This window comes from Aulonocara sp. 'chitande type north' Nkhata Bay, linkage group LG18, assembly GCF_057382095.1.
Source record: "Aulonocara sp. 'chitande type north' Nkhata Bay isolate Kocher_YH1m ecotype deep benthic linkage group LG18, A_spYH_male_GT1.1, whole genome shotgun sequence".
In the NCBI taxonomy this organism is placed as follows: domain Eukaryota; kingdom Metazoa; phylum Chordata; class Actinopteri; order Cichliformes; family Cichlidae; genus Aulonocara; species Aulonocara sp. 'chitande type north' Nkhata Bay.
The window spans coordinates 22192504-22218969 of NC_141361.1; the positions used below are offsets into that span (position 1 = coordinate 22192504).

At 41.3% G+C, this 26466-nt stretch overlaps 4 protein-coding genes across 8 annotated transcripts; 1 reads left to right on the forward strand and 3 right to left on the reverse strand.

Moving 5' to 3' along the window:
- The first annotated feature begins 247 nt into the window (after positions 1-247).
- LOC147308510 (phospholipid scramblase 1) lies at positions 248-9113 on the forward strand. Of its 2 annotated transcripts, XM_086270960.1 has the most exons (8): positions 248-387; positions 1444-1762; positions 1851-1928; positions 2022-2214; positions 3943-4054; positions 4147-4246; positions 6371-6429; positions 8101-9113. In XM_086270960.1, the coding sequence occupies exons 1-8, from the start codon at positions 385-387 to the stop codon at positions 8125-8127; spliced, it is 891 nt and encodes a 296-aa protein (XP_086127086.1). In that variant the 5' UTR covers positions 248-384; the 3' UTR covers positions 8128-9113. The 2 variants fall into 2 exon arrangements, with proteins under 2 accessions (XP_086127086.1, XP_086127085.1); XM_086270959.1 differs by having other exon boundaries at positions 6371-9113.
- eif4e2 (eukaryotic translation initiation factor 4E family member 2) lies at positions 8478-13011 on the reverse strand. 2 transcript variants are annotated; one of them, XM_086270961.1, is made up of 8 exons: positions 12768-13011; positions 11841-11952; positions 11387-11521; positions 11142-11246; positions 10905-11057; positions 10673-10809; positions 9435-9512; positions 8478-9338 (listed from the first exon to the last, which is right to left on the reverse strand). In XM_086270961.1, the coding sequence occupies exons 1-7, from the start codon at positions 12890-12892 to the stop codon at positions 9464-9466; spliced, it is 816 nt and encodes a 271-aa protein (XP_086127087.1). In that variant the 5' UTR covers positions 12893-13011; the 3' UTR covers positions 8478-9338; positions 9435-9463. The 2 variants fall into 2 exon arrangements, with proteins under 2 accessions (XP_086127087.1, XP_086127088.1); XM_086270962.1 differs by having other exon boundaries at positions 10669-10809.
- Positions 13012-13035: 24 nt separating this feature from the next.
- Positions 13036-19409, reverse strand: capn10 (calpain 10). Of its 3 annotated transcripts, none has more exons than XM_086270958.1 (13): positions 19095-19409; positions 18668-18838; positions 18234-18365; positions 17911-18107; positions 17581-17810; positions 17362-17503; positions 16152-16285; positions 15769-16025; positions 15491-15693; positions 15153-15408; positions 14776-14969; positions 14644-14689; positions 13036-14102 (listed from the first exon to the last, which is right to left on the reverse strand). In XM_086270958.1, the coding sequence occupies exons 2-13, from the start codon at positions 18809-18811 to the stop codon at positions 14073-14075; spliced, it is 1965 nt and encodes a 654-aa protein (XP_086127084.1). In that variant the 5' UTR covers positions 18812-18838; positions 19095-19409; the 3' UTR covers positions 13036-14072. The 3 variants fall into 3 exon arrangements, with proteins under 3 accessions (XP_086127084.1, XP_086127083.1, XP_086127082.1); XM_086270957.1 differs by having other exon boundaries at positions 13037-14102; positions 16119-16285; positions 18668-18841; positions 19095-19408; XM_086270956.1 differs by having other exon boundaries at positions 13038-14102; positions 16119-16285; positions 19095-19408.
- Positions 19410-20985: 1576 nt separating this feature from the next.
- On the reverse strand, positions 20986-21810 carry ccl20a.4 (chemokine (C-C motif) ligand 20a, duplicate 4). The gene is made up of 4 exons (XM_086270963.1): positions 21686-21810; positions 21471-21576; positions 21290-21370; positions 20986-21163 (listed from the first exon to the last, which is right to left on the reverse strand). The coding sequence occupies exons 1-4, from the start codon at positions 21750-21752 to the stop codon at positions 21154-21156; spliced, it is 264 nt and encodes an 87-aa protein (XP_086127089.1). The 5' UTR covers positions 21753-21810; the 3' UTR covers positions 20986-21153.
- Positions 21811-26466: the final 4656 nt, after the last annotated feature.

Here is a 26466-nt window from a genome sequence, read left to right on the forward strand (position 1 = left end):
ATTGTATGATTTTTGTGACTGAGTCATTTTTGAGGCCAGTGGAAAGTTTCGGCCCCCACCCCTCCACTCCCAAACCTGCCACTGAAGCACAAATATCCTGCACAGCCCCCCTCCTCTGGAAGCATTTCAATTACATGACTGAGTGGTGCCTTTCTACCCCAACAAAAGGCAGATCCGGCTGGTTGGGATGGAAACAGAGTCGTTTTGAGATGGAGCTGAAGTCCGAAAACACTCACAAAGCCAAACACTGCTATGTGAATAGCCACACAAACACACGGGGGGTAAGAAGGCTTAGTCCCTCCAGATAATGATAACTCATGAAGGCTCGCCTGGTTTCTTGCTCGTAACACTTAGATGATCCGAGTCTGTGGAGGGTGAACACTGATGGTAAGCAGGCCTGTGATGCTCTTTTGTGCTGTTTTCTTTCTTTCTAATCTCTTATTGGAAATACATGATAAGTAAAGGCTCCAGGAAGATCTTAGCCAGTATAGAAACTCTTGAGCTATCAATGTTTATACAAGGGAGCTTCGGTTTGATGCTGTGAGCTGCTACTCGCAGCTGCAGGCTGGGTGAGACAGGAATATTAACGTGTGATCTGAATGTGAAAAAGTATTAAGCTATTGCAAGGAGGATGTTAATATTGATACCAGGGAACTGCCAAGAAACACAGTACAGGAGAAGGAAAGCTCCTTTTTTCCCCTATCAAACTTTTGATCACAACATAAAAATTTATTAAATTTTAAATTACAAGCTTACATGATAAAGATCTATTTGCTATGATTTTGAGACCGTTTTAGTGGATGTTTTATCATTTTGTCAGATTAATATTTAGTATTTAAGGCACAACACCAGCTCCAAAAAGTTGTGATGCAATTGTTTGAAAATCTGATAAACCTACATTTTCTTAACAATAGAACAATGAAAACATATCAAACGTTTAAACTGAGAAAATGGCTCCGAAAATTGGGGTGGGCAAAAGGCTGGGAAAGTAAGTGGTACTCAAAGGAAACAGCTGGAGGAACATTTTACAACTAATTAGGTTAATTGCACCATTAAACAAAAATATGACAAAGATCCAGCAGTGCTGAGCAGATATGATCGTAGCTTTTCTAAAAGTGCAGCAGGTGGTCTTCTCAGTACCCAGATGTCTACCGGCTGTTATTAAAAGAAGGGGGGATGCTACACAGGGTAAACATGGCCCTGCTCACAGCTTTTTTAATACATGTTGCTGCCATGTTCTGTTTTTATTTACATTTTACACACTTTCACAACTTTTGGGGGAATTTGGTTTGTAAATAATGAAAGATGTGTGTGGATTTTCTTCTTTAAGCACCTACTATACTTTATTTAAGTAACTTGCTTGCAGCCTATAGACTGGGTATGAGTTAAAGCATCCATCCTTCAAATGTTTTCTTTAAGGTTTCGGTATGATTCATTTTTCAGTTTGAGACCATGTCAGCCGTGATGAATCAGCCTCTTCCCTTTGGACGACTTGAGCGAGAGAAGCACATTCACATGGTCTTCAGGGCTTTTCACAACCGCTGTGGACCCTCTTGTGAGTGCCAGACTCAAAGCACTCCACCCAAATCCCACCAAATGCCTCCTGACCTGGAATCTGAAGAGCAGCTTTTGGGCCAGACTGCTGAGAATGGCTTGATTCAGCCACCGGTGAAGAAGACTGGTAGTGCAGTGAGATCATGCTTTATGTCTGTGCTGGAAACTGCTAGTGAGATTCATATCACTGCCAAGCCAGAGCTGCAAGGTGAGGAGGACTACTTTTTTCTTTTACATAAAACAGGACTCTTGTTTAGATGTGTGTGCGTTAAGAAAATACCACATCCTGACTGCAGGTCCTCAGTGTGTTTCTAGGAGGATCTATAACATCACTACAGAAGGCAACAGGTCACAGTCATTTGTGGCTGTGGAAGGTATTTGTCCCGTTCCACCACGTGTCTTACTCTTATAACTACTGATGTTTTTCAGCATATTCTCAGCATTTGTTCTCTTCTCCCTCCTCTTAGAGAGCTCCTGTGTGTGTCTGCAGTGCTGTGGTCCAGCTCGGGCCTACACCCTGAAAGGCTTTGACAGTGAGGGCAGTCAGGTCTTTTATTTTGAAAGGCCCCTTAGGGTGGACGCCTGTTGCCTCGGCTGCTGCCTGATGGAGATGAGAGCGTACACACCTCAAAACCATCTCATTGGCACCGTACATCAGAGGTAGGAAACTTGTTCATTCCTTGGTGTATATATGTTCCTACTAAACGCTGATGAGTTTGTTTCCTTATGTTGCTCAGTAGTTCTAAACTACATGTGATCAAGCCACACTTAGGCTTATATAACTCACTTCTGTTGTTATAATGAGAGTGAATATATAGGTAGGTACTGTAGGTAAGTAGGTAAAGTTAGTGGTGAAGATTTATATTAAGGAGACATACTTCATACATGAGCCTCTTTAGCTTCTCTGAGAAATCTAATGAACTGAATTTTACAAACTACTGGCCTTTGGTTAATGGGTTAACAAAAATTATAAACATAAATATAATTATGTCTGAAGGAGTCCACAGAAGTCTTTAGTCTGCACTCATTCATTTCAGTTTTATTTATATTGCCAATTTACAACAACAGTCTCCTCAAAGCACTTTACATTGTAGGGTAAAGACCCAACAATATTAGAAAGAAACCCTAACGAGCAGATGACCCCCTTGTGAGCAAGCAGTTGGCGACACAGGGAAGGAAAAGCTCTCTCTTAAAAGGGAGAAACCTCTGGGAGAACCTGGCTCAGAGTCCAGCCCTAACTATAAGTTGATTAGAAAGGAACATTTTAAACCTCAATCTGCTCTATTGGGGTTATATGGTACTATGATGTCTTTCAGATAAAAGGGGGCCTGATTATTCAAGATCTTGTATGTGATCAGAAAGATTTTAAATTTGATTCAGAATTTAACAGGGAGCCAATGAAGAGAAACCAGTATGGGAGAAATATGCTTTCTCTTTCTAGTCCCTGTCAGTACCTAGGTCCTGTCATCATTTTGACAGGACCTAGGTACTGTCAAAAAGACAGTCTTTCAGGGAACTTTTAGAAGAATCTGATAATAATGGGTTACAGCAGTCCAGCCTAGAAGTAAGGAACTAGTCTGGATAAAATGGTTGTTTTGTGGATCATTTGAGTTTGAAGAATAACATTCACATAGTATATTTTTTTCTTATTATTATTACTATAATTTTACATTTTTAATTTGGGTGAACAAACACCAGTAGCATTTTATACTGTCAGACTAAACACTTCGCATGTGAGCCTTTTTCCATGTCATTCAAGGCCTGGGACCACACTGGCCTAGATGCTCAGGCCTGTCTGTAAATAGCAGTCGGGGCCTTTCCTGTTCTGAACAGGCTGAGTGTAATATAAACCTGGGATGGTTAATGCACAGCACAGCTGTCTGCACACCAAAAACACACCAACAGAGCTGGCGTGGGCTCGTAGGGGAAGGAATGCGACATCCTTCCTAATGGGAATGTTGGCCAATGGCATGGCAGGCTCACGGCTCTTCTGTCGTCAACCCAAAATACTTCCTTCTTCATCTGGCCTAAATCTGACTCCAGGGTTAGCGGGGGTGTCTTTATGTGTCAAATTTAGAGTTTTCCAGAAGCGACAGTCGGTGAAGTTGTGCCCAATTAGGACTGGCCTGGCAGAGGTTTCAGTGACCAGAGTTCGACTTGGTATAAATATTCTCTCAGTTGTGCTCTAATAAAGCATGTCTCAAATTGAACTCTTCTGACACCGAGCAAACAATTGCTTTGGTGCTGCAGAATCATGACAGCTGAAAATGCAATCATCCAACCATCAAGACTGGGCTGCGCCTCTGTGTGAAGCACTGGCCAGTCTCTTTGCCAGGAGGCTTAGTGCACGGTTACTGAGTTGCTGTGTGTTGGTGACCATGTTTTCAGGTGGAGCATGTTTACGCCCCTCCTGGAGGTCTGCGCTTCAGGAGGGGCGTCTACCATCAGAATCCAGGGCTCCTGCTGTCCATGCCGTTGCTTCTCCAACCAACAATTCCAGGTAGGAATATTTATAACTCATAAAAGTATATGTGTGACTGAAAAGTGTAACATTGCAGTAGTGCTTTCATGCAGTTTTAAATTATACACTAGATTGTCTCCAACATTGGTGAGGAAATAGGCACGATATGGAAGAAATGGCCTGGCTTCAACGAAGAACACAACATGGACCATGAATACTTTGGGCTGGAGGGTGAGTTCTACCTCAGTAAATTACATTCCTAATTTGTCTTTGACAGGATGCCAGAGAACATTTACCTTTCCCAAAGTTTAGTTTCGGACCAAGTTTACTTTAATCGACCTCTTCAGATCTGATACTTTTATTTACTGAACAGATAAGAAACATGACTGAAAGAAAAACAACAGACCAATATAATAAAGCACACTCACCGGATACCTTATTAGGTACACCTCGCTAGTACTAAACTGCAGTATATTTTGCCTTCAGAGGTGCTTTAAGTCTTTGTGCCAGAGACTCGACAAGTTGCTGCAAACACCCCTCAGAGACTTTGGTCTATCATGACATGACAGTATCACACAGTTGGAACAGAAGTTTTGGCTGCACATTCATGATGTGAATCTCCTTTTCCATCACATCCCAAAGTTACTCCATTACATTGAGGCCTGGTGACTGGAGGCCATTGGAGCACAGTGAGCTCACTGTCACATTAAAAACAAAACAAACAGTTTGCACTTTCAGACATGGTGCCATCAGAAGATGTGTACACTGTGCTTATAAAGGGATGGACGCAGTCAGAAACAATACTCAGGTAGGCTGTGGTGTTTAAATGCTGTTTATACTAAGTCCAAAGAGTGCCAAGAAAATATTTGGCACACCATTACACCACCAGGAGCCTGAACCATTTATACAAGGCAAGATGGATCGATGACTCCACACTGTTCATTTTAAATTCTGAAACAACTGAATGTTGCAGCAGAAATCAACAACATTCAGTTTTATTCATAGCACCAAACCTCAACAACAGTCACCTCAATGCACTTCTTGTTCATAGCTGACAGGAGTGGCACCCAGTGTGGTCTGCTGTAGCTCTGCTAGGTATGCAAGAGCATGCCTGATGTATTGTGCATTCAGACACTGTCTTCTGCATACGTTGGCTGCAACTCTGTTTAGAAAAGTGCTATATAACTTTAATAATAAAGTTAGTATTATTTGACTTTGTGTTGCCTTCCTGTCAGCTTGAAGCAATCTGCTCATTCTCCTCTGACATCTTGCATCAACAAGGCACTTTTAACTTTAACGTCAGTGGATCGTCTTCATCACAACCACATGCCTAAAAGCTTCGAGCTGCTGGCATGTGATTAGTAGGGGTGGGGAAAAAAATCGATACTGTGTAGTATCGTGATATTTTGTTTGCTAATAATGTATCGATACAGGGACAGCAGAAATCGATATTTTGTTACAAAAAAAGTTTGTGGAATGGAACATGCTCTGACTTCAGAGCATGTTGATCCTTTTTCTGAGCCAGAATCCTGACATTACTTCACTGTCCAAATGTGTTTAACCTTTTTTGGCAGCAATAAACATGACAGTTTACTTATTTTAATTTAAGACACGTTTTATTTTAATTAAGTTTAAAACTTTATTTAATGTAAAATTATATTTTGTTTTAATTTACTTTCAAATTCTTCAGTTGCTGAATGGGCTGCATAGTTTTCATAAATTTCATATTTCATTATAGCTATAATTGTACCAGATGGTTGCATTCAGTTAAGTTGGACTAGACTGTAATACAAACCGTTCAGTTTGTCAACAATAAAACTGACTGAAATGAGAGACTGAGTGTGAGACTTTGATATTAGATAAAATGAATATTGATAAAGTTTACCTGTATGTACAGAATCTGAATATATTTAAAAATATTTTTTTAAAAATTGCAATAATATCGTATCATATTGTGCGTTAAGTGTTGTGATAATATCGTATCGTGGGTTAAGTGTTGTGATAATATCGTATTGTGGGATGTATGGTGATTCCCACCTCTAGTGATTAGCTGGTCAGATTTGTTTTAACAAGCAGCCAAACAGGTGTACCTAATAAAGTCACCGGTGAATGCTTTTAATTTATAAAAAATAAATGGAAAAAAAGACTGTTCCATGATATTTACAGGGACATCAACTAACACCACTAGATTGTTTTTTTTTTAAAAAGAAAAAGATAATTGCCAAACATTAACTGCATCTCTCTGGCTAGTATCAGACTTCTTTAACATTTCTAAGTATACCAAAGTCACAAACATAGTTTATTATTTAATCACGGCTTTAGTACAACTGTATGTATTCTATTTTCATCTTCTAGTTCCACTCAGTATGGAGTCACACACCAAACTCCTTCTCCTGGCAGCCACTTTCCTGTTGGTAAGCACGTGTGTCCGTCAGTGGGAAGATGTTCTGTCATACACAATATAATTATACCTTTCCCAAAGTTTCTACCTCAGACTTTGAAGACTTAGTTGCAAGTATGTGTTATGAATAAATTAGCTTACTAATGAATAAACATTCAGCAACAGTTTTATCTGTTCATTCATACTTACTTCAAACAGCAGCTAACAATTTTAATTTCATTCTATAATTTTAGTGAATAACTTATATATTTGTAATTTTAGGTAATGATTTCAACTGTTAATCATATTAATATAAAAGTACATTTAGCTAACAGTATCATTGGTCCATCTGTACTGGTGGTTGCTTTGAAGACAAGGACCAGGTCTGCAACCACTCGCAGTCAGCTGCTGTCTTCAAAATGACTTTTGTGCATTAATACATCAATAAAACCACAATAAGACAGAATCTGGTTACTCTGTGACTGAATGGAGGTCAAATTGGCAATAAGATGCAATATGTCTAGAAGACAAGTTCCTTCCCACCCGGCAATCTTGGCAATCGTCTCATGATCACTGACACGCTCCATCTCTTGGTAAGCAGCTGGTCATTACAAATACCTTTAATTTTTATTTTATTTTTTTTAAATGCTTTGATAAAGATTTTTGTTTTTTAAGTTGCAAGGAGGTTTCTCCTATTTTCACTCTAGTTTGACTGAGTAATTATTAAACATATTTTAAGTTCATGCCCTCCTTATTTGATGTTTTTTTCTTTTTAATTTTCCTAAATGCTTTTGGTCCGGATTGGATCCTTTGGTAGGGCCAATCTGGCCCCCAGGTTGTATGTTTGACATCCCTGCCTTGGGATCATTGTATACTAACTGGAAATCAGCGGTTCAGTATAAAAATCAGGACACTATATTAAGATGATCCCAGATGGGTGCACTGTAATATTAGAATATAATATTTGATGTATTGGCTCGTAAGGAGCCTTTCACGATTTGGTTTAATTGGAACTTGCATTACAACTGGAGATCATAATTTATATTGATGTTACATGCAAACAACCAACATGTTTACATGTAACAAAAGCAACATTTTGATGTGTGGGATCTTCCTCGGGTATCAATCGCAAGCATCAAAAATCTGCTTATGTAAAGATTCTTTAAGGAGTAAATTATTACTTTGAGCCAAAAAATGTTCAGACCGTTCTTCTCCCCCCCCGTTGCACACTTGCTTTCTTTCTCTAAAAAACATAAAAAGCATACATAAAGAAGACATTTTAATACAAAGAAAAACTAACACGTAGCACAGTGGTTAGCACTGTGGCCGCACAGCAAGAAGGTCCTGAGTTCAATTCCAACATCAGGCCGGGGTCTTTCTGTGTGGAGTTTGCATGTTCTCCCCGCGTTTGCGTGGGTTCTCTCCGGGTACTCTGGCTTCCTCCCACCATCCAAAGACACGCAGCTTGTGGGGATAGGTTAATTGGATAATTCAAATTGTCACTAGGTGTGAATGTGAGTACGAATGGTTGTCTGTCCCTGTGTGTTGGCCCTGTGACAGACTGGCGACCTGTCCAGAGCGTGCCCTATGACAGCTGGGATAGGCTCCAGCGCCCCCCCACGACCCTGAAAAGGATAAGCGGAAGCGAATAGATGGATGGAAAAACTAACACTGTTTCTAACCTGTCTGAATGATTTCTCTGCAGAATCATATGTTTTTTGAAATGAGCTGACCAGCATCATCACATGATTTACAGACCAACGGGCACCCAAGCTTCCCGGTCTGGGAAGAAAGAAGAGCGGATAAAGAGGAATCTCGGCTTCTTGCAAACTCCACAGCTTCAGTTCCAGCGTTTATAAAAGAAAAATGGCACTAAACCATCTTTAGCAGCAGATGCATATTTACCATTTATTGCTATAATCCATCAGGTGTACATCCAACAGTGTTTCCTCGCTTTCCACACACTCACACACACACCTGCATCCATCATCACAATAACAAATAAGGGCAGCATTACAGTTTTTCAACAAACTGTAGGCTCTTTCTTAACATATTAAAAAAAACAAAAAAAACAAAAAACAAAAAAGCTCCCCAGGATAAAAACTGTAACAGACCCTGGGCCCCGTTTTCTTTCGTGGACTACAAAATGGAAAAGGAGTGAATATCAGTGTTTCAGGACTCCTATACACCTTTAACATTAAAGCAGAGCCCTTCCTTTAAAAGGTGGGGTAAAGAAAGGAGAAGGCAGGGAAGGGAAACCTGGTTCAGGTCGGGCTTGAGGCCAGGCACAGTGATTTAGGCAGCTTGGCAGTTCATTCTAAAGATGCCGGTTATAGAAACCTGCCCAACACAGGATCCTCATCCTTTGGGATACAACTTTTTAAAAATCGTATTAAGTGATCTTTGATGTGGATTGCATTTAAACATTAATATTTGTTCTAGTCCAAAATGACCAGAGGAATTGTAGTTAAAATACAGCACTGTGTTATAATAACCCTGTTTGAGTCCCAATAAAACTGATTAGCACACCTATTTTAACAGCAGGTGAAATGTCACGTTAAGCAATAAAATTATATAGAGTACAACTGATTCTGTTGTATTTAAAGCACACTTTGTCGAGCGTTCATGACCAGAACAGCCCACACCAGTCACTCACTGGTTAAAAGATGTTACAACTTGCATTACTAAAAAAGGAAAAAAGAAAAAAAAGAAACAAAACTGTAATTTCCTCTTCCAGTTGATTAAAATCACCTCTTTCATAGACCTGTTTCAGTGTTCTGTTGAAAGGCTTTTCTGTTCATTTCCAATTTGACACAAAGACCCAACGGTCTCCTGGCCTCGGTCCCCGACTTTTGCTCTGTCTTCGCATTACGCAGTGCCAATCCACGCAGAGCTGCCCTTCTCTGGACTCGGCTTCCCCCAACACATCCCGTATGCACACACCTGCACACCGCAAACAGAGACCACATCAGTAGAGTCTAACTACATCACACAGGTTGTGTTGTTGTTCATGTGAAATCCCACAGCAGGAGTTCTTACTCTTCGCTGAGCATCTCGGTGACGGGGGGCTAACGTCCTCCGCTAGCATTCACCAGACCATGGAAGTCTTCCCATGCTCTGCAAACAGAGGAGGATGCAGTAAATTATAATTCGCAGTAAAAAGCATAAAGAAATAATTATTTTCCTTGAAGAATCGTAAGCCCATCAGTTAACTGAATGAGAGCTTTAGATGGGGAAAAAAATAGTTGTATTCACAGTTACCAAAAACTAATGATGAAAATAAAAAATTTAGGCTTAGCTTTATGAGCTAAAGCTGCCAAAATAAAGAAATATACTAACAGAGGTCATTTCAATATTATAAAGATTTATACAGGCCATGTTAGAATGAATGGGACTTATTATTCTTAGCTCCATACTGGTATTTCTAGACTTTACTAGAGAAGCTTTGCACGATTCAGAGCTCAAAATAATCCCTGTGCATCTTTTCTGTGCCTTCGTGCAGAAGAAGTTGGTCTTTTAGCTTTTTATCCTTTCTTTGGACAGGCTGGCCATTATAAACAGAAGTTTTTAACAACGTGTGTCAAGAACATCCCCATCTCATTAATATCAAGCGCCAAGCGAAAAAAAAAAATGGAGCAACAACATCTACATGAGGATATAGAGATTGTGTAAAAGGACTTGAAAGCCATCATACTAGGCATTCACATTCAAAGCTACAAAGGACAAACATGGACACAGAACTAGTTGTTTTTTTCCCCACTTGGATTTTGAAAAGCATGAAAATGGGAACAAAAGGCAGAACTGAGTTCTTGTATACTGAAGAAATACTGACTCAAGGTTAAGACTGCAATGGAAAACCATTATAATCAGTTAAATGGGCATTTGTTTCACTCTCTAATGAACTAATAGAAAAATATGGGAGTTTGTAAAATTATATTAGTATATAGACGTGCACAAGATATGTGGTTGTGTGTACAGTTATACATTTCAATTTGGAATAATACTTCAAACAATAAAATAAAACATTTTGATAATTGTGTTTGTTATTTCTCCCTTAAAATCCAAACATACTGTCAAAATAAAAATCTAACTTACAGAAAACCATCATCTTATCACCTGAGCATGTTAAAAACAAGCCATTAAAAAGGCAACATGTAAGTGTACTCTCTCGTTGCCTCTTTGGTTGGAAAATGTGTGTGAGCATGCAGGTTTATGGAATGAGCTGAAGAGAAAGGAAAGCTGGAGAAGAAAATAAAAAAAGGAGAAGACATACATACTTAATGCTGTCTGTGTGTGTCTTGTACTCCATGATGGTGTTGGGGGGCAGGTTGAGGACTCTGCGCAGGGTGTCTCTGATGCGGGCGGTGGTCCCCTGGTCACTGGCTGTTTTGTTCCAGATGGAGATGATGTCCTCCTGGCGAGAAGCAGCATGAAGAGGAGGCATGTGTGAGCGTTAGGTCAGGCAGTTAGTGACCATGTGCAACCGAGTGTGTCTGCTTTTGGCAATACCTGGAAACGTACTGACACCACAGCCCCACAGATTTCCTCTCCTACCATGAACTGTTCTCCGAGCATAGCCAGGATCAGGTTCTCCCAGCATCGAGACGCCAGGCCTTTTCTCAGACGAATGATCCACTTCCCACCCATCTTATTAGCATCATCCTAAACATACACAATTTCAGATCAGGCCTTTCACGCATAACCAAACAACCAGAGCAAATAGAGGATATCAGCCAGTGTGTTTACCTCCCACATGGGTTTAATGCCTTCTTTGAAGAGGTGGAAGTCACTATGACCTGTCAGATCGCCAGGTCGGATCATGTGACTATAGAAACGCCAAAATTGCTCCACCTGGGATGGACAATTGTAATAATTAGTGGAAAACAAGTCAATATGTGGAGTGTGCAGCTCTGCATGGGCACATAAACAAAAGGAAAAGTGCACTGGCTCCTGTTTTAAGCCATATAAAGATGTGATGAGGAGCGACGGACCGAAGCAAAGCTGCCAATTTGTTTGATGTTCTGTTCGTAGCTCTGAGTGCTGGCTGGTCTCCCTGGGGTGCGTCTGGAGTACCAAAAGGTGTAATTGTACTGGAGAGGGTGTTCTCCTGCTCCTGGCACCACCATCTGCCGGAAATGAGAGAGTAACTTGTACAGCTCATTGACATATTAACTTTATACAGACTCAGAGCTATAATTTGTCATTTTGCCTCTGTACACCACCAAAGCAGATTTTAAATCTAATAATTAACATGTGATTAAAGTGCAGACTTTTTGCTTTAATTTAAGAGGTTCTTCAAAAATTATATTTACTGTTTAATTCATTTCCAGATGTTCAAAATTTTATAGTTTAACAAACAAGCCAAAACTAAAGAAACTGTACCTTTGTTCAACAAATAGTAGCACAATCTGCACATACATCTGTGTAAGACTTTAGCGGCCTCACTTTTTTCTTGGAAGTGTTCTGCTCCTTCTCTTCATCTTCGTTTTTTTCCTTCTCACCGTCTTTCGGTGAGCCTTGGTCCTGGTCGTGGTCTCCGCTGTCATCGTCTTTCAGACTACAATCGAGGGAAATGCAATCAATATTTGAAATCAAAAGGGACTTTACACCTGTTGTCAGGTAACAGCCCTTTTCATTTTAACTCCTTTTACAGAGTGTTTTAAATCAAATCTTTTGTCATTTTGTTACCCAGTCTGTTGGCGTTATACCGTCTTACAGCAACCAGTATCTAAATTATTCAGTTGTGCCCTCATCCTGGTCAACACATCAGAAATACAAGAAAAAAAATTAACACAAACTATATCCTCGACGAATAGAAGATTTGCAGTATGGCTGCTGTATTCATTTAGGGCAACTTAACCCAATAAACCTGCAACTGATGCATTTTAAAGTTGTGGCCTGCAAACATGCGCTCTGTGCTAATCTTAAACTACGGTCACTATTAATAAGAGCTCTCTGCGTGTAACAGTGTCTCTCCAGTTTCCTGCATTTATTGGCCACGCGAGTCTAATTTGTGACCGGCCTCTACGCGCCTCTCCCCGCCTCTCAGTTAACTACCACACCGAGGATTCGAGGCCTATCCGCCTTCCTCCAGGCCAAGCTAACAGCTAACAACACTGAAATTCTTCATCAAAAAGCACCATTTACTCACAGGTATTGCTCCCTTTCTTTTTAAAAGCGCGTGTAGGTGTTGCCCTCGCACTCCTGTTCTTTTATTAACTCACAGAATTCATGCAAAAACATATAATAAAGCTGACACACCTCTCACACACGCAAACCACGGTCAGCTTACGTTACCCTCCCCAGTGAGTTCACAGTAGCGACCGACGAGACCGCTCTCTGGATATTCAGCGAAATGTTTTAAATACTCACGCGTCAAATTTGTTGTTCATTATTTTGTAGATAGGAGTCTTTTCGGAGTCCGACCACAGCCTCCTGAATCCCGCAGCAAGTGACGGCGACGCGCACAGCAGCGGTTTAGTGGACGCGCATGCCATGTATCGATCTTAGTGATGAGCACGAAAAGGTCAAAGGTGAGCCACATCTTTACTATCAAGCATGTGCTCATTTATACTTAATTGAAATGTGCATTAAAATAAATAAGTAATTAAGAAATATGCATACATGAAGCAAAAGTCCCAATAATTTTATTTTATTCTCCACATTTCAGAACTTTAAGATATAATAAATGCACATTAGTACCACTGTGATCTGTTAATTGTAGTTTTTCAGAGTCTGATGACTCTGTTGAATAAACAGAAACCCTGTGTCTTCAGCGCAGATGTATGTGCAGGCCGACACACACTGTCACACAAGAACAGCCTCAGAACAACACGGGTGGCTTAATCACAGCAATCGAATTCCTCTGATACGCTGCAACCCTCGTTTCATCGCTTTCCATTCCTCTGCTTGTAATCTGTTCTCGCAGCACCTTCAAACAGTAGCTGTGCTCAGGTCCAAGCAGAGCTGTGGACCAAGTTTTGAAGAGGGGCGGGGGAGGCAAAAAAAATCAAAAACAAAGGGAGCTGGAGGGTGAGGATGGAGTTGGGACTTCTTTTGGTCCAAATCGGTTCAGGCATTATTATGGAAGCTTAGTGGCTACAAGACCATGAAAACCCCTGTGTTTGTGTATTGGAAACAAACAATTAAAGCCAGATAAAAAGCAGAGTGTTTGGGGGTGAGGGACAGCAAGAAAGCTCCGGGGTGGTATATCACGGTGTGGTGTGGTTCGGTTGGCGCTGCTTCTGCAGACCATCCCCTCGCCCCCTGTGCCTCCACGAGGACCTTCATGAGAGGGCCCTTTGTTCTGGGCCGGCAGGCGCACCAGTGAGTGAATGAGCAAGAGCAGCGGCGGCCTTCTTCAGTGGCGGCTGTTTGTTTACACCAGCCAGTCCCGTCATACTTCATTAGCAGCCCAGCCCACCGACAACCTCTGATGTCCTAATCGCCGACAAGCATGTAGCTGCCCATCAACCCAGAGCCTTGGCGGTTCAGGATAAAGGCTTTTTTTTGGGATTCCCACTAAGCCTGCTTGCCTTCTCATCCACAGGGAGCGTGTACATGTATGCTCACACAAACACACACGCGATATCTGTGGCCTGGCTGGTTCTTTCATCACGGGCCAAGAGACAAATGGAGGTAAGTCGATGTTAGTGGAGCAGCAACGGTCCCAGAGATCTAGCTCTGCATCACAGAGACGTGAGAAACCTGCCGTCCAGACAGAGGCAGACAAGACAGAGGGATTATTGAGTGCTGCCATCTTCTGACCACAATCATTAAACAGTTAACTACGCATTAAGTCACGCAAATATGCGGCATGCTAACAAGTCGTAATTGTACTAGCGTGTGTTCCAGTGCGAGTTGTCAGGCCTTCATAATTGGCACAAACACTTACCTGAACATCGGGACAAATGATTAGAATTTGGTGGTTAAAGGTCACCCTTATTTTACAAAAAGCTTACATTGCAAGAATTCATGTCAATTCTAAGAAAATTATCACAAAAGTCTAATAGGAAAAAATGGAGAAGTAATGACATCAAACAATTAAAATAGTCAAAGGTCAACATCGCCGTGATGTCATAATGTTCGTCGGTAACTACATTTCTGGCCATTATTCAAGTTCATAACACAGGAAAGGATGGAGAGGATTGGGACAATATTGCACATTCACCCAGACACTAAATCCTTTGGTTCCACCTAATGAATTCCTCGTGTTACATAATACAATGCATAATTCAAATTCACTAACCTCCTGAACGGCTTTCCCGAGCCTTTCCTGGCTTTTCACTACTTTCCTGAAAGACACACACAGATCCACCATCATTAGCGACAAGAACTTGCTACCTATTAAAAAAAACGTCTGCTTGATGACAGAGCTAACCTTTGTATTCTGCGAGCGAGGCTCAGAGTGAAGCCTGCAGAGCAGTCGGGCTGATAAGTGGACGGCACTATGGAGTAAGCCCCCGGAGGAAGTGAACAGGCCAGACTGACGTCCTGCGTGTAACAGTGAGGGACACAGCTGGCCACAGGATCCTCATCCCTGGATATCATCTGCTCAGATTGTCCTTCTACTACCTAGTTATGTTGTTAAAAGCAGATATTTCGACTTAAAGCAGTACCGGATAAAGAGAAGCAAAATAATGTTAAGCTATTCAGAGGCGATGTGAACTCTATCCTAGTGTATAGACTGAACTGCAGAAGGACGGATGTCACATAATCTAAGCTAACACTAATGCTCTGACTTTGTATTTTACTGACCTTATAAATGTGGAAGCCAATAGGGTGCAGATCCGTATCAGGCCGGCTCTGGTGCAGGGTAACCCTGACGTTAACTCCTGATGTCACTGCTGGATCATCAGAAACTGTAAAAGGGAAGAAGGGGTTCTGCCAGTGAGACAGGAAGTTCCTGCTTCCTCCGGCTGTCTTTCCCTCAACCCACGAGCCGTGGAAGTAGCTGGTCTCCCACTCACTGTCTGCTGTTAAAGGCAGTGGGGGTGCTGGGCTTTTCATGGCACTGAGGATGAGATTAATTGTTTTAATGGCGCAAATAAAATCAGAAACATTAAATAACTTCGTGAAAAACTTAATAATTTTACCTGAGGGAGATGGAAGAGAAGGAAAAGACCCTGATGAGAAAGCGGGCCTCGGCTCCTGGCTGGTAGGTGCTGGGGATGAGAAGGTAGAATCCGGGCTCCAGCTGCCCGTGGAGAACCACCTCTCTCTCGTAGGTATGGCAGTGAGTAGAAGCGCGAGGAGGTCTGTTCAACATCCGGCTCAGATTGAAACGCTTCTTTTCCACCTAGTGCAAACATACTTTCAGTAAAGCGATGGAAAGCCACACGAGCGCATGTCAACACTAAATGAGAGAACAAACCTTCCACAAGTGCAGCGCGATGGCCTGGTAATGCTGGTGCTTTGTATTGTTGCTGTCCTCGACTGGGGTTTGTGCATATTTCTCTGTGTTTCTCCATTTCCGGCACTGCAACAGAGACACCACCACCTCTCCTCTTTCGCACACTTTAAGCCAAAACTTGGGGTTGCTGCCGTAGCTGCCGCAGTTTCGGCTACCGCCAGCAGAGTGCCCTTTTACCCAGCGACCAGCCAGCTGATGACTGTGTGTCAGCAGGTTTCCTGCCGGAGCAGAGAGGCATCAGGTTAAAACAAGGGCACCAAGAAAGTAACATCTGAAACAACAAAAACCTCTTTAACAAAATAAGGCAACACCAGTATAAATGCTCTTCAAGTGTCCTTCCTCACTGATGGGATAGCCCACTGTGACGTCATCAAACTGGGACATAAATTCAGCCTCGTCCAACCAGAATTCACCCTCTGCCACCCTGGCTTGTAGCTCCGAAGCACAATCAGGGGCAACAGAATCCCAACCTGCACCTCTGCAGAGAGAGAGGCAAAGAAACATCTGGATTTTCCCACATTTACAAATTTGTTGATGTAGGTGTGAATTCCAGAAATGCACTCCAAATTCCGTATAATAACTGTGACTTTAGTGAGATAAAATCACAACTTCAGACAGACATCAGTTACACCTAATGGCTGCGACTAAAGTCTGAAATCTTAAAGCCAGTGCTGTCAAATCTAATGAATCACTTTATAAATTGAGTAACCTTTGAGTAGAGCCCGGCCAATTTATTTATTGACAGGTTGATATGAGCTAGTTGCCAATCTATCAACCAAAACTAAAAGATATAGAAGATGCGCTGCTGTGTTGATGTTGCACAGTTTGTCCACAAGATGGCACTCTGCAACTTCCCTGTTGGGAACACTCCAAACACAATAAAGCAGCTGATCCAAGCAGAGTCGGACATAAATGAGTAAAGAAATAACTAAACACGAAAAAAACAACAACATTGGTTTATATATTGGAATATCTGACTTTTAAATCACCAAATATCAGCAGAACTCTACCTTTAAGAGCTGTCACCAGAACCTAACTATGTGAATATGCTCCTGTGTGGCTGTGGATCTGTAGAGTGATGGCATCAACTAGTAGCTAACAGATCAGCTGTCTTGTTTTGCTTTCTTTTTTGTGAATGATTTAACTTTAAAAATTTAAATCAATGTCCAAATACACAGTTTTTGGAACAATCTGACAATAATGAATTACAGTAGTCCAGCCTAGAAGTACTGAATGTGTGAACTAGACATATCACACAAATTCAAGATAGTGCTCCTTCATTTGTTTAATATGGACACTACAGGACATTTCCTGATCAAAAATGACCATGAGATTCATCACAGTGTTACTGGAGGCCAAGGTACTGCTATTGAGAATATTAGGTAAATAAAAGGTAAATGGACTGGTTCTTGTATAGTACTTTTCTGAGCACTCAAAAAGCTTTAATCTTAAGAACATTTGTAATCTGTAATTTGAAGCATCTGGTTTAACAACTTTCAACTCCACACATCTGGGTGTCAGATATACTCCACAATAGACAAGTCTGACACACACCTCCATACCCAGGCTCCTCCCCAGTAGCGTCTTCCCCAAGGATTTCTGATCCTTAGCAGCCGTACTTCACCCCCTGACACCTTCTTCACATCCAGCCACTCCATGACAGTCAGAGCGTGGTACTGATCCAGCTCAGTGAGTCCTGAAATAGAGAAGGCCAGCAAGTGATGTGGCACAGCATCACTCACTGTATTATCTGTGAGCAGACACTTTTCTGACCTCCGGGCGTGCTGTGAGTGGAGCAGCTGAGCACACAGTCATCCTTCACAGGGTCCAGAAGGTTCAGGTCCAGCCTTCTCTTTCTGACTTGGTCACTGTCCTGTGCTGTTTGCTGCTCCTCCTCCGAGCCAAAGTCACCCAGGCTCCATCGCTCAGCTAGACCACCTGTCAAGTCCACCAGGGCCTCGGACACCTGACCTGCCCACAGTCGCTCGTATGAACCACGAAGCCTGCAGAAGATGAAAGGGAAAGGAAAGGGGGGTTTCAAACTTTTCCTCATGATTAGGTCTTGTTTGAAAAATACATGTTAATCTCAAGGAATCAACTGACTTGGCATAGGCCTTCTCCAACAGGGCAACCCAAAAGGCAGTGGGGGAGTGGCAGCGTGAGAAGCAAAGAGATGAATTAATGCAGGGCAGGCGGTCGTCAATGGTCACCTCTGTCCAGTGTCCCTGCTGCCAAAAGCAAAAATGAAAGCAGCCTCTGTACCTGCTGTCACCCCACTGTGGCTGATCTTCAGGCAGAACCTACACAGGATCCAACGACAATGCGAGTGACAACAGGAAACACACGATGAACATTCTCCACATTTAGAACAAAACCAGTGCTGGGGCTCACAAAATCAAACTGATGAGACAACCAGCCTGTGTTACCTTGTTTAAAAGCTGTTTGTTCTTGAGCAGGAAGGTGCACGCACAGAGGAACCAGCAGTCTCCTAACAGGCCTTGCTTTGCATGCCCCAGGCTGATGCTGCTTGGGAAGAGAGCTGGTGACGGGCAGATCTCCTTGACATGTGAAATGGAAATAATAATTGGGACTGAGACAGTGATATGGCTGGAAACAGCAGAGCAGGTTAATTTAATTGCACATATTTATTTTTGTGAGATACAGAGCAGTAACTTTGAGAGTCCTTCATAATCAGGTCAACCACCAGAAAAAGGAAATCCCCTCATCTTGTGAGGCGGCACAAGCTAATAGGCCACAAATGTCAAGCCCTATGTGGCAGGATCTTATCAATAACAACACCCGATCAATGGAAAGATAACCAATAAGGAATTTTCTGGGCATTTCCACTAGACAGGCTTACTTGGGGCCGTAGCCAGGTGATGTCTCCCTGCAGTCTGGCCAGAGGCGTGGAGCTGCCAGAGAACAGGGAGGCGTCCACACAGCGGAAGTCCGGGTCCTCATACAGAGCTGGACCTCCGCACTCGTCCCTGCCCTCTTCTTTCATGGCTCCTGCTGCTTTCAGCCTGGAAACCTGCTGGACCAAAGGCCACCTTCACTGCATGTACCTACATATAACACTTGCATTACACCTTAACTACATTATGCATTCGTGAAGTCTGCACGGATCTGAGAGGAAGCTGCCGTTACAGAGCATCACTGACTTTTACGGCATATTCACCTTCACGTTTTAGCTTTCACTCACTCAATACCAATGACATACTAACATGAATATACAAAGAGATGTTGGAAACATAATGTCAGAAACAGCATGTGTGTATTTATCTTACCTTGCTCCTCTTTTAAGCTCATTTCGCCACGTAGCTGTCATTGTGTATAATAGCATCGTTAGCTCGAGCTAGCTTGCACAGCACAGACACACACAGCAGGTACGCTAGCATCTCCATATCGCTTCATCTTATCGTGGTTTCAAATCCATAACCACAGCGGTTTTCTCTCAGTGTGACATATTTAGCGATGAGTAAAAGTTATATCGACAGCAGACATAGCGTGATGGTGAAAATAAAACAGACACGGGGTCTTCCGGTGATGCAGTGAATCCTTCCTGTGCTGCGGCCACTGCCGCCCACTGCTGGGATCTCTGAACTGCAGGAACACCGTGTTTCAGATTCCATGGATACGTCCAGCTTAAAGCGGGGGAAAAACTCTAAAAGTGTAGAATGTTTTTGTTGAGATTTACCATAATACATTATGAATTAGGTAAAGGTTTTACCAAGTGATTACAGAAAAAATTATATAATTATTTTTTGCTGTCATTGAGGGAAATAATGTAAATAATAGTTTATTCTCTGCAAAGCGGCCAGAATTGTGGCTCCCAGTGACTGGCTGTGTGCTATGTGACATTCAGTCAGTCTCAAACCTCCTTTCCTCAGCCACAACACTGAAGATGGGTCATTCCAGCATGACAGCAACCCAAACATACCACCAAGAAAACAAAGGAAAAAAGCACATGGAGGTCATGGACTGGGATGGCAACTCTCCAGATCTCAGTCCTGCAGAAAATCTGTGCAGGGTGCTGAAGTTTTGTGAGACAACCAAGAAATCTAAAGGGTTTATGTAAGGAGGAGTGAGCCAAAATCCCTCCTGAGATGTGTGCAAACCTGGTGACTGACTACGAGAGAAACGTCTTGCCAACAAGGGTTTCTCCACCAAATACTAAATCGTGTTTTGCTTAGGGATCAAATACTTCTTTGACTCAGCAGCGTACAAATATTTTTATAACTTTTATTTGTTTGGTTGTTTTTCGATTTTTGGTTGATATTCTGTCGCACTCTGTTAAACTGAAACTACCATTAAAATTACACTGTTCGTTTTCTGTAAGTGCTCAAACTTATAAAATCAGCAGGAGCTCAAATAATTATTTCCCTCACTGTAAATGTAGAAGTAGTAAATGCAGAATACCACCTTCTCTGTGTAAATTGATGATTTTGTAGAAATCTGTAGGTTATGAATTTGCCTTTTTTTTAATCTGATGGGGATCTGCAGTGTGTGGACTGTGTGGGTGCTGTAATAAATTTCTTCATTTCTTTTTTTAGTTTGAGTGCCTGGCTGTGGGCATGCAGGACGTGCCACACTCCTAGGAAGGAGAAAGACACCTACTTGTGGTTGTCTGTCTGTCTCACGTCACTCATTAGTCATTTTACATTTTTGTTTTACCTTCATACACAGTTCATGAGGACATCTGGCATCATTTTTGTCTATACTAGTCATCCTGCACCCCTTTGTGACCAAACCTTTGGCTTTCTTTAACATTTGTTTGAAATGCGGTCCTTTTGTACTTTACACTTTGGTTGTATTATGCATCTTTATTGTGTCTCTTGTAATTAGTTTTTGCTGTATTTATATCTATTGTTGCTTTTAGTATCGTCCTACTTCCACATTTTTATTCTTTTAAGTCTCTGTCTTACTTCTATCTCATAAATTGAAATTCTTGTTTATGTTTACTCCATTACTGTACTCAAGTGCTTTTTAAAAAAGTTAGTTTCTCACTTTTAACCTTTTACTGTTTTCTGATACTCCCTTCTGTTTGTAAAATGGATTTCTTTTCTTTTCTGTAAACGCATACTCATGCTGTGTCAGTCAGCTTTACTGCTAAATAGTGATGCAGAATAGTGATGTTTTTTCATGAGGTCAATAAAAAGCAACGGATGCAATTATTGATATATTTTTAAAAAAAATATACTGTATTTATTAGCTTTGAATCATGTTATACAAATGAAGTATAAACAATATAAAAAACAACATAAAATATAAAATACAATACTATTTAACTTTTACAGAACTAGTCTGTAAACTGATGCACTCAAGTGAGCTCCGTGAATGTTGTCCTCAGTGTTTTCTGTTTAAAAAGAAAAAAAAAGGAAAGGATTAGAAATCAGAAACACAAGAATAATCTTGAAACAGGTTTTTTTTTTTCTTCTTCTTGTGTTTGATAGCTACTGATAGGGTAAGGAATTGATCTTACCGTGGCAGTAACTGAATAGCAATTTTCACCCACTCGTCTTCAGGATTGGCACAGATATGTCTGTTTTTCACAGTCTTGAAACTGATGTTTAAAAAAAGTTCAGACATTAGTATCACAGCAGAGCTGGCAGTCAGTGTGGATTATGTGTTTTAGATGCAGTTACGATATTTTCCCCACTTACATTATTGCCTTGAGTTTGCAGTTGTCATCTTGGACTGTGTAGCTTTTCAGCCTTTTTACTGAGACAGGGTTTTGCTGGTACCGTGTGCAGCAATATTTATTGGAACCTTTGAAGGAAAGAATGAGACATTTCAGTGAAAACAGCATTTTACATGACAATATGACAAAAAACATTATAATAACGTCTCAGTGAATAATCGCTGAAGCCATACTCACTGCTTTCATCCAGTGCCACCAGCAGCAACACCAGCAGTACGGAGACACGCACGGCGAACTTTGCCATCCTCAGTAAATCAGCAGTGAATCAGTTTTCTGATCAGGATTCCCAGGGAGTCAGTGATGAAATGATTGTAACCGGCTGTGGCAGAGAAGTTTAAATACTGTGTGAGATGGAAATGTCCCACGAGAGGTCAGGGAGGTGGAAAACCCTGTCTGAGTCAAACGGGAAATGTGACTCGTCTTTTTTTCAACCACCGAAACCCCCTCCTCTGTGTACATTATGCAAAATTGTTTACTTTCATGATAGTAAGAGTTTAAAAATAATAATATGAACATGTAACATCTTTTAAAAGTTGCTATGTAATAATAATTAGCATATGTTTGCATAGCTGGACTGGTGATTTTTCATTTTTATGGGCCAATGGTTTGTTTTGTTTTGTTTTTTCGTTTTTTTTCCCGTAACGGTATAAACAATGAAAGGTGGTGGATTGGCCAGATGCTGGGAGATGTGTAAAAATAACTCAGTTGTTTGGTGGTGGCTATTGCGGAGCTTCCACAGATTCAGTAACATTAGCAAGTGGTGGAGGTCAGCAGGTGCAACACACTGGCAGGTGGATGAGGGAAAGGCAGGAGGAGCAGAGACCCGAGGCGGTGAACTGATCTTCAGGTAAGAAGTTATGACCTGCAGTCTATCTGGCTCAGATATGAACCAAGTTTAGGTGGAGTTTATTTTCGTTATGCTGACTTTTTACAGTCAGTTACAATAAGTAGTACTGCCTACTAGCTAGCATGGCTGAGTTTATATACAGCTGGGCGGGTGCTGTGATGTTAATGATGTTGAACTTGTTTTATCTTATTTTATTTATAAAGGTTAGTTATTAGAGTTATCAAACGTCCCGTAAAAAACGGAATCCTCTCGTATTCAGAGAAAATATTATGCGTTTGGTGTTGAGCTGAAAAGGAGCACAATTTGTCCCGGACTTCAGCTACAATGAAAAAGACACAAAGCTGAATTTATTTAATATTAATTTCTAGTATCAGCTGATGTTTGCTGGAGCCACACCTGTAAAAGCTGGTCATGATGTCGGTTTGGTTATCTGGTGAGAGGGAAACATGAAGGTGAAACCAGGAGATGTCCTTACTGAATCATCAGAGCTGAACAGGTGATGGAGAAACAGGTTTACCTTTTAGGTGACATGAATGAGTTGAAGGGAAGTTATGAACTGTTTCTGAGAGACAAATAACACCAGGATCCTTTTCTAAGATAAGATAAGACTTTATTGATCCCACAACGGGGAAATTTTTGAGTCACCTCAGCTCAGGTACAGATATCAGAAGGAAATACAAAAATACAAATAAGTACAATCGATGAAAAAAAGTAAGATAATACACTATATACAATGGTAGCACACACAGTATGCGATTATGGATATGGTTGGAAATATGGAAGACATAAACTATATAGCTTGATGTAGCTATTGTACCACTACTATCCCTATTTGTAGACATGTACACACACATATGTACACACTAAATATACATATGTATACATATACATACATATATACCTGCACATGTCCATACACATGGAAGGTCCATTATGCATGAAGTGGTGACCGTGGATGTTCACAGTGTCCTGTGACTTATGACATCGTGATTGAGGAGTTATAGAGTCTAACTGCTGTTGGGATGAATGATCTGCGAAAGCGCTCCTCCTCACATACTCATGCAGTGGGTGATGTGGGTTGTTCATGATGGATGTCAGCTTTACTAACATCTTCCCCTCACCAACCACCTCCACAGACTCCAGGGGACATCCCAGCACGGAGCTAGACCTCCGCACCAGTTTGTCAATCCTGCTCCTGTCCCGGTCCGTGCATCCACTCCCCCAGCAGGCCACTGCATAGAAAAGGGCAGATGCTACCACAGTGTCATAGAATGTCCCTAACAGAGTCCTGCAGACTCCGAAGGACCTCAGTCTCCTCAGCAGGTGGAGTCGACTCTGGCCCTTCTTATACAGGACGTCTGTATTTGTAGTCCAGTCCAGTTTATTGTTGAGGTGAACACCCAGGTACTTATAAGAGTCCACTATCTCAATGTCTTTCCCTTGGATGTTCACCGGTGTTGTAGGGGGTGACTTCCTCCTGAAGTCTATGATCATCTCCTTTGTCATGCTGGCGTTGATTTGGAGTACATTGGTCTCACACCAGCCAACAAAGTCACTGATGACCCCCCTGTATTCCTGATCATTCCCGTCTGATACGCATCCAATGATGGCTGTATCATCTTTTTATGTAGCTGACAACTGGTAACTGTACAGGGGTGGATCTAGCAAAGTTTTGCCTGGGGCCCAGGTAGGGCATTAACAGGGAGAGGTGTGCACAAGGAAATACTTTTCTTTCTTTTTCTCATTTAAAATGTCTCGCTTTTACCAAATAATTATCTGAATCTTACAACAAACGTTTTCATCTGATGTAAAATGTATAGAAATCCATTATTGTACATAGCATTTTTTTTAGGGTCCCATCATAATTTCTTCAGAAGTAGCTAAGTACTGTATATGATGCCAGTATTTTCCCACATTTTCTAGATACTGTATCAGTACTGTGTGTAAAATGCCATCAAAAAGTCAATTAAGTTTTATTCTTTCTCACCTGTCTTTTTATCTCCTTTCACTTTTTAAAGGTTGCCATGTTAGAAAAAATATTTTGCCCTGCCATGCTGTTTATTGATGTGGCAAATGAATGGTTTATGAAAATATATCTAAATCTGTCATCAGTAATCAGTAATGATCATGTCTCACCTCTAGTCTTCTCTGTCTTAATTTCAGGTTTTCACCATGTGTTGTAGACAGTTCAGGAGGTTAACACCAAGCAGTCTACTTTCGGGTACTGTTTAGAATACCAGAATAGGGAGGATGGTGTAGGTTTAAGTTTATTAGACTGATGCATATATACCAACAAGACACTGTACATCACTGTGACAACAGCGTTTGTTTTCATTCAAAGGCTTTATGGTTTTTCCTATAATACCTGGTGGGCCGGTCTCTAGTCAAAATGCCCGGGTCGATTTTTTGTCCCAGTCCAGCCCTGTATGTTTGTTATTCAACTTGTGTTAAAACATTTAATCACGTAGCCAGAACTGTATGTTGTACTCCACTACTGCATGGTACAAAAGTCCCCTCCTCCATCCCCATTTTCTTGGAGTTTGGCGAGGTCACTGAGGCAGTTAGACATCTCTTTGGTAGCAGGACCCTTGGGGTGGACATGGTTTGCCTTGAGTTCCTGAAGGCTCTGGATACTGTAGGGCCGTTAGTTGATACACCTCTGCAACATCGCATAGAGATCTGGGGCGGTGCCTCTGGATTGGCAGACTGGATTGGTTCTCATCTTTAAGAAGGGGGACTAGAAGGTATGCTCAAAATACAGAGGGGTCACACTCCACGGTTTCCCTGGGAAGGTCTATGCCAGGGTACTGAAAAAGAAAGTGACTCTGTGGTTGAACTTCAGATACAGGAGGAACAATGCAGGTTTCGTCCTGGTCGTGCAACAGTGGACCAACTCTTTATCCTACCAAAGATATTTGAAGGTGCGTGGGAGTTTTGCCCAACCAGACTACATGTGGTTCGGTTTGTGTGTGCTTCGGTGGTATGTGGTGTGTGGCCCTTTGCTACAAACCATTCACTCCCTATGCAACTGTTGAAGAGGCCGAAGATCATTCCTGATCTCAATTTTTTTTTTTTTTTTGCAGAGGATGTGATTCGGTTGGCTTTGTAATGTAACAATGCAATACAACCCCCCCCCCCCCCCCCCCCCCAAAAAAAAAAAAATAATAATGCTGCAAATTTTAGAAGATGTTCTGTCATAATATTTCTAAAGTAATTTTGCTAGTCTACTGTACAATATCCAGCTAGGTCATCACTGTAAATAAGTTAAATCTAATCGACAAGATGGAGCATGATGTACTAAACATCCTGTTGATGTTACTGCTAGACAGATAACATCAGAAGCCCATGTGCACAAGACATGGGCTTCTATCTGCAAGTATAACCGCAAGCTGTTTTCATCTTAGCTGTTGACCTTCACTGAAAGTTCTCAGTGCTTGTTTTCTAATTTCAAAGTCTTTACTGTTGATGTATTGCCATGTCTTACTCGAATATGGTTAGAAAGCAAACAATGTCATTAGTTACACTTGATCATCTCCTGCTGTGACAGACATCGCACTGTTCTCTTTTGTAGTACCGGTTTGGATCCACTTTTGCATTCAGAAGTGCGTTAATTTGTCATGGAATGGATTCAACAAGATACAGTGCTAGCTGTACAGTTTAATAATAAAGCAAAGTCCCATTCTGTATAATTCTGTATGGCTGTCACATTTCTGTATTTTCTGTTTAATTAAACAGTTTATCTTATCTCATCTCATCTTATGTAATGTTACGTTATGTTATCTCTTCTCTTCTCTTCTCATCTCAGTCTCATCTCTTCTTATCTTATGTTGTCTCATCTCAGCTCATCTTATCTTATTCGAGGGACTCTTTCATCTGGGGAACAGGAGGGACATTTACACTGACAGCAAACTCTCTCACCGAATTTTGTTGAATTAAGATGGTCTTGAAAAATCAAAAATATATTTACTTTTCTGTATTTTCTGTTTAAATGAGTTTGTTTTATTGATTTTTATTTCAGTTTCCCCATCCATTTTCTATTGTGATATCACATTTATTTTATTGAATTTTAATAATATTATTTTTAATGTTTTGGCTTCTGTAAGTAACGCAG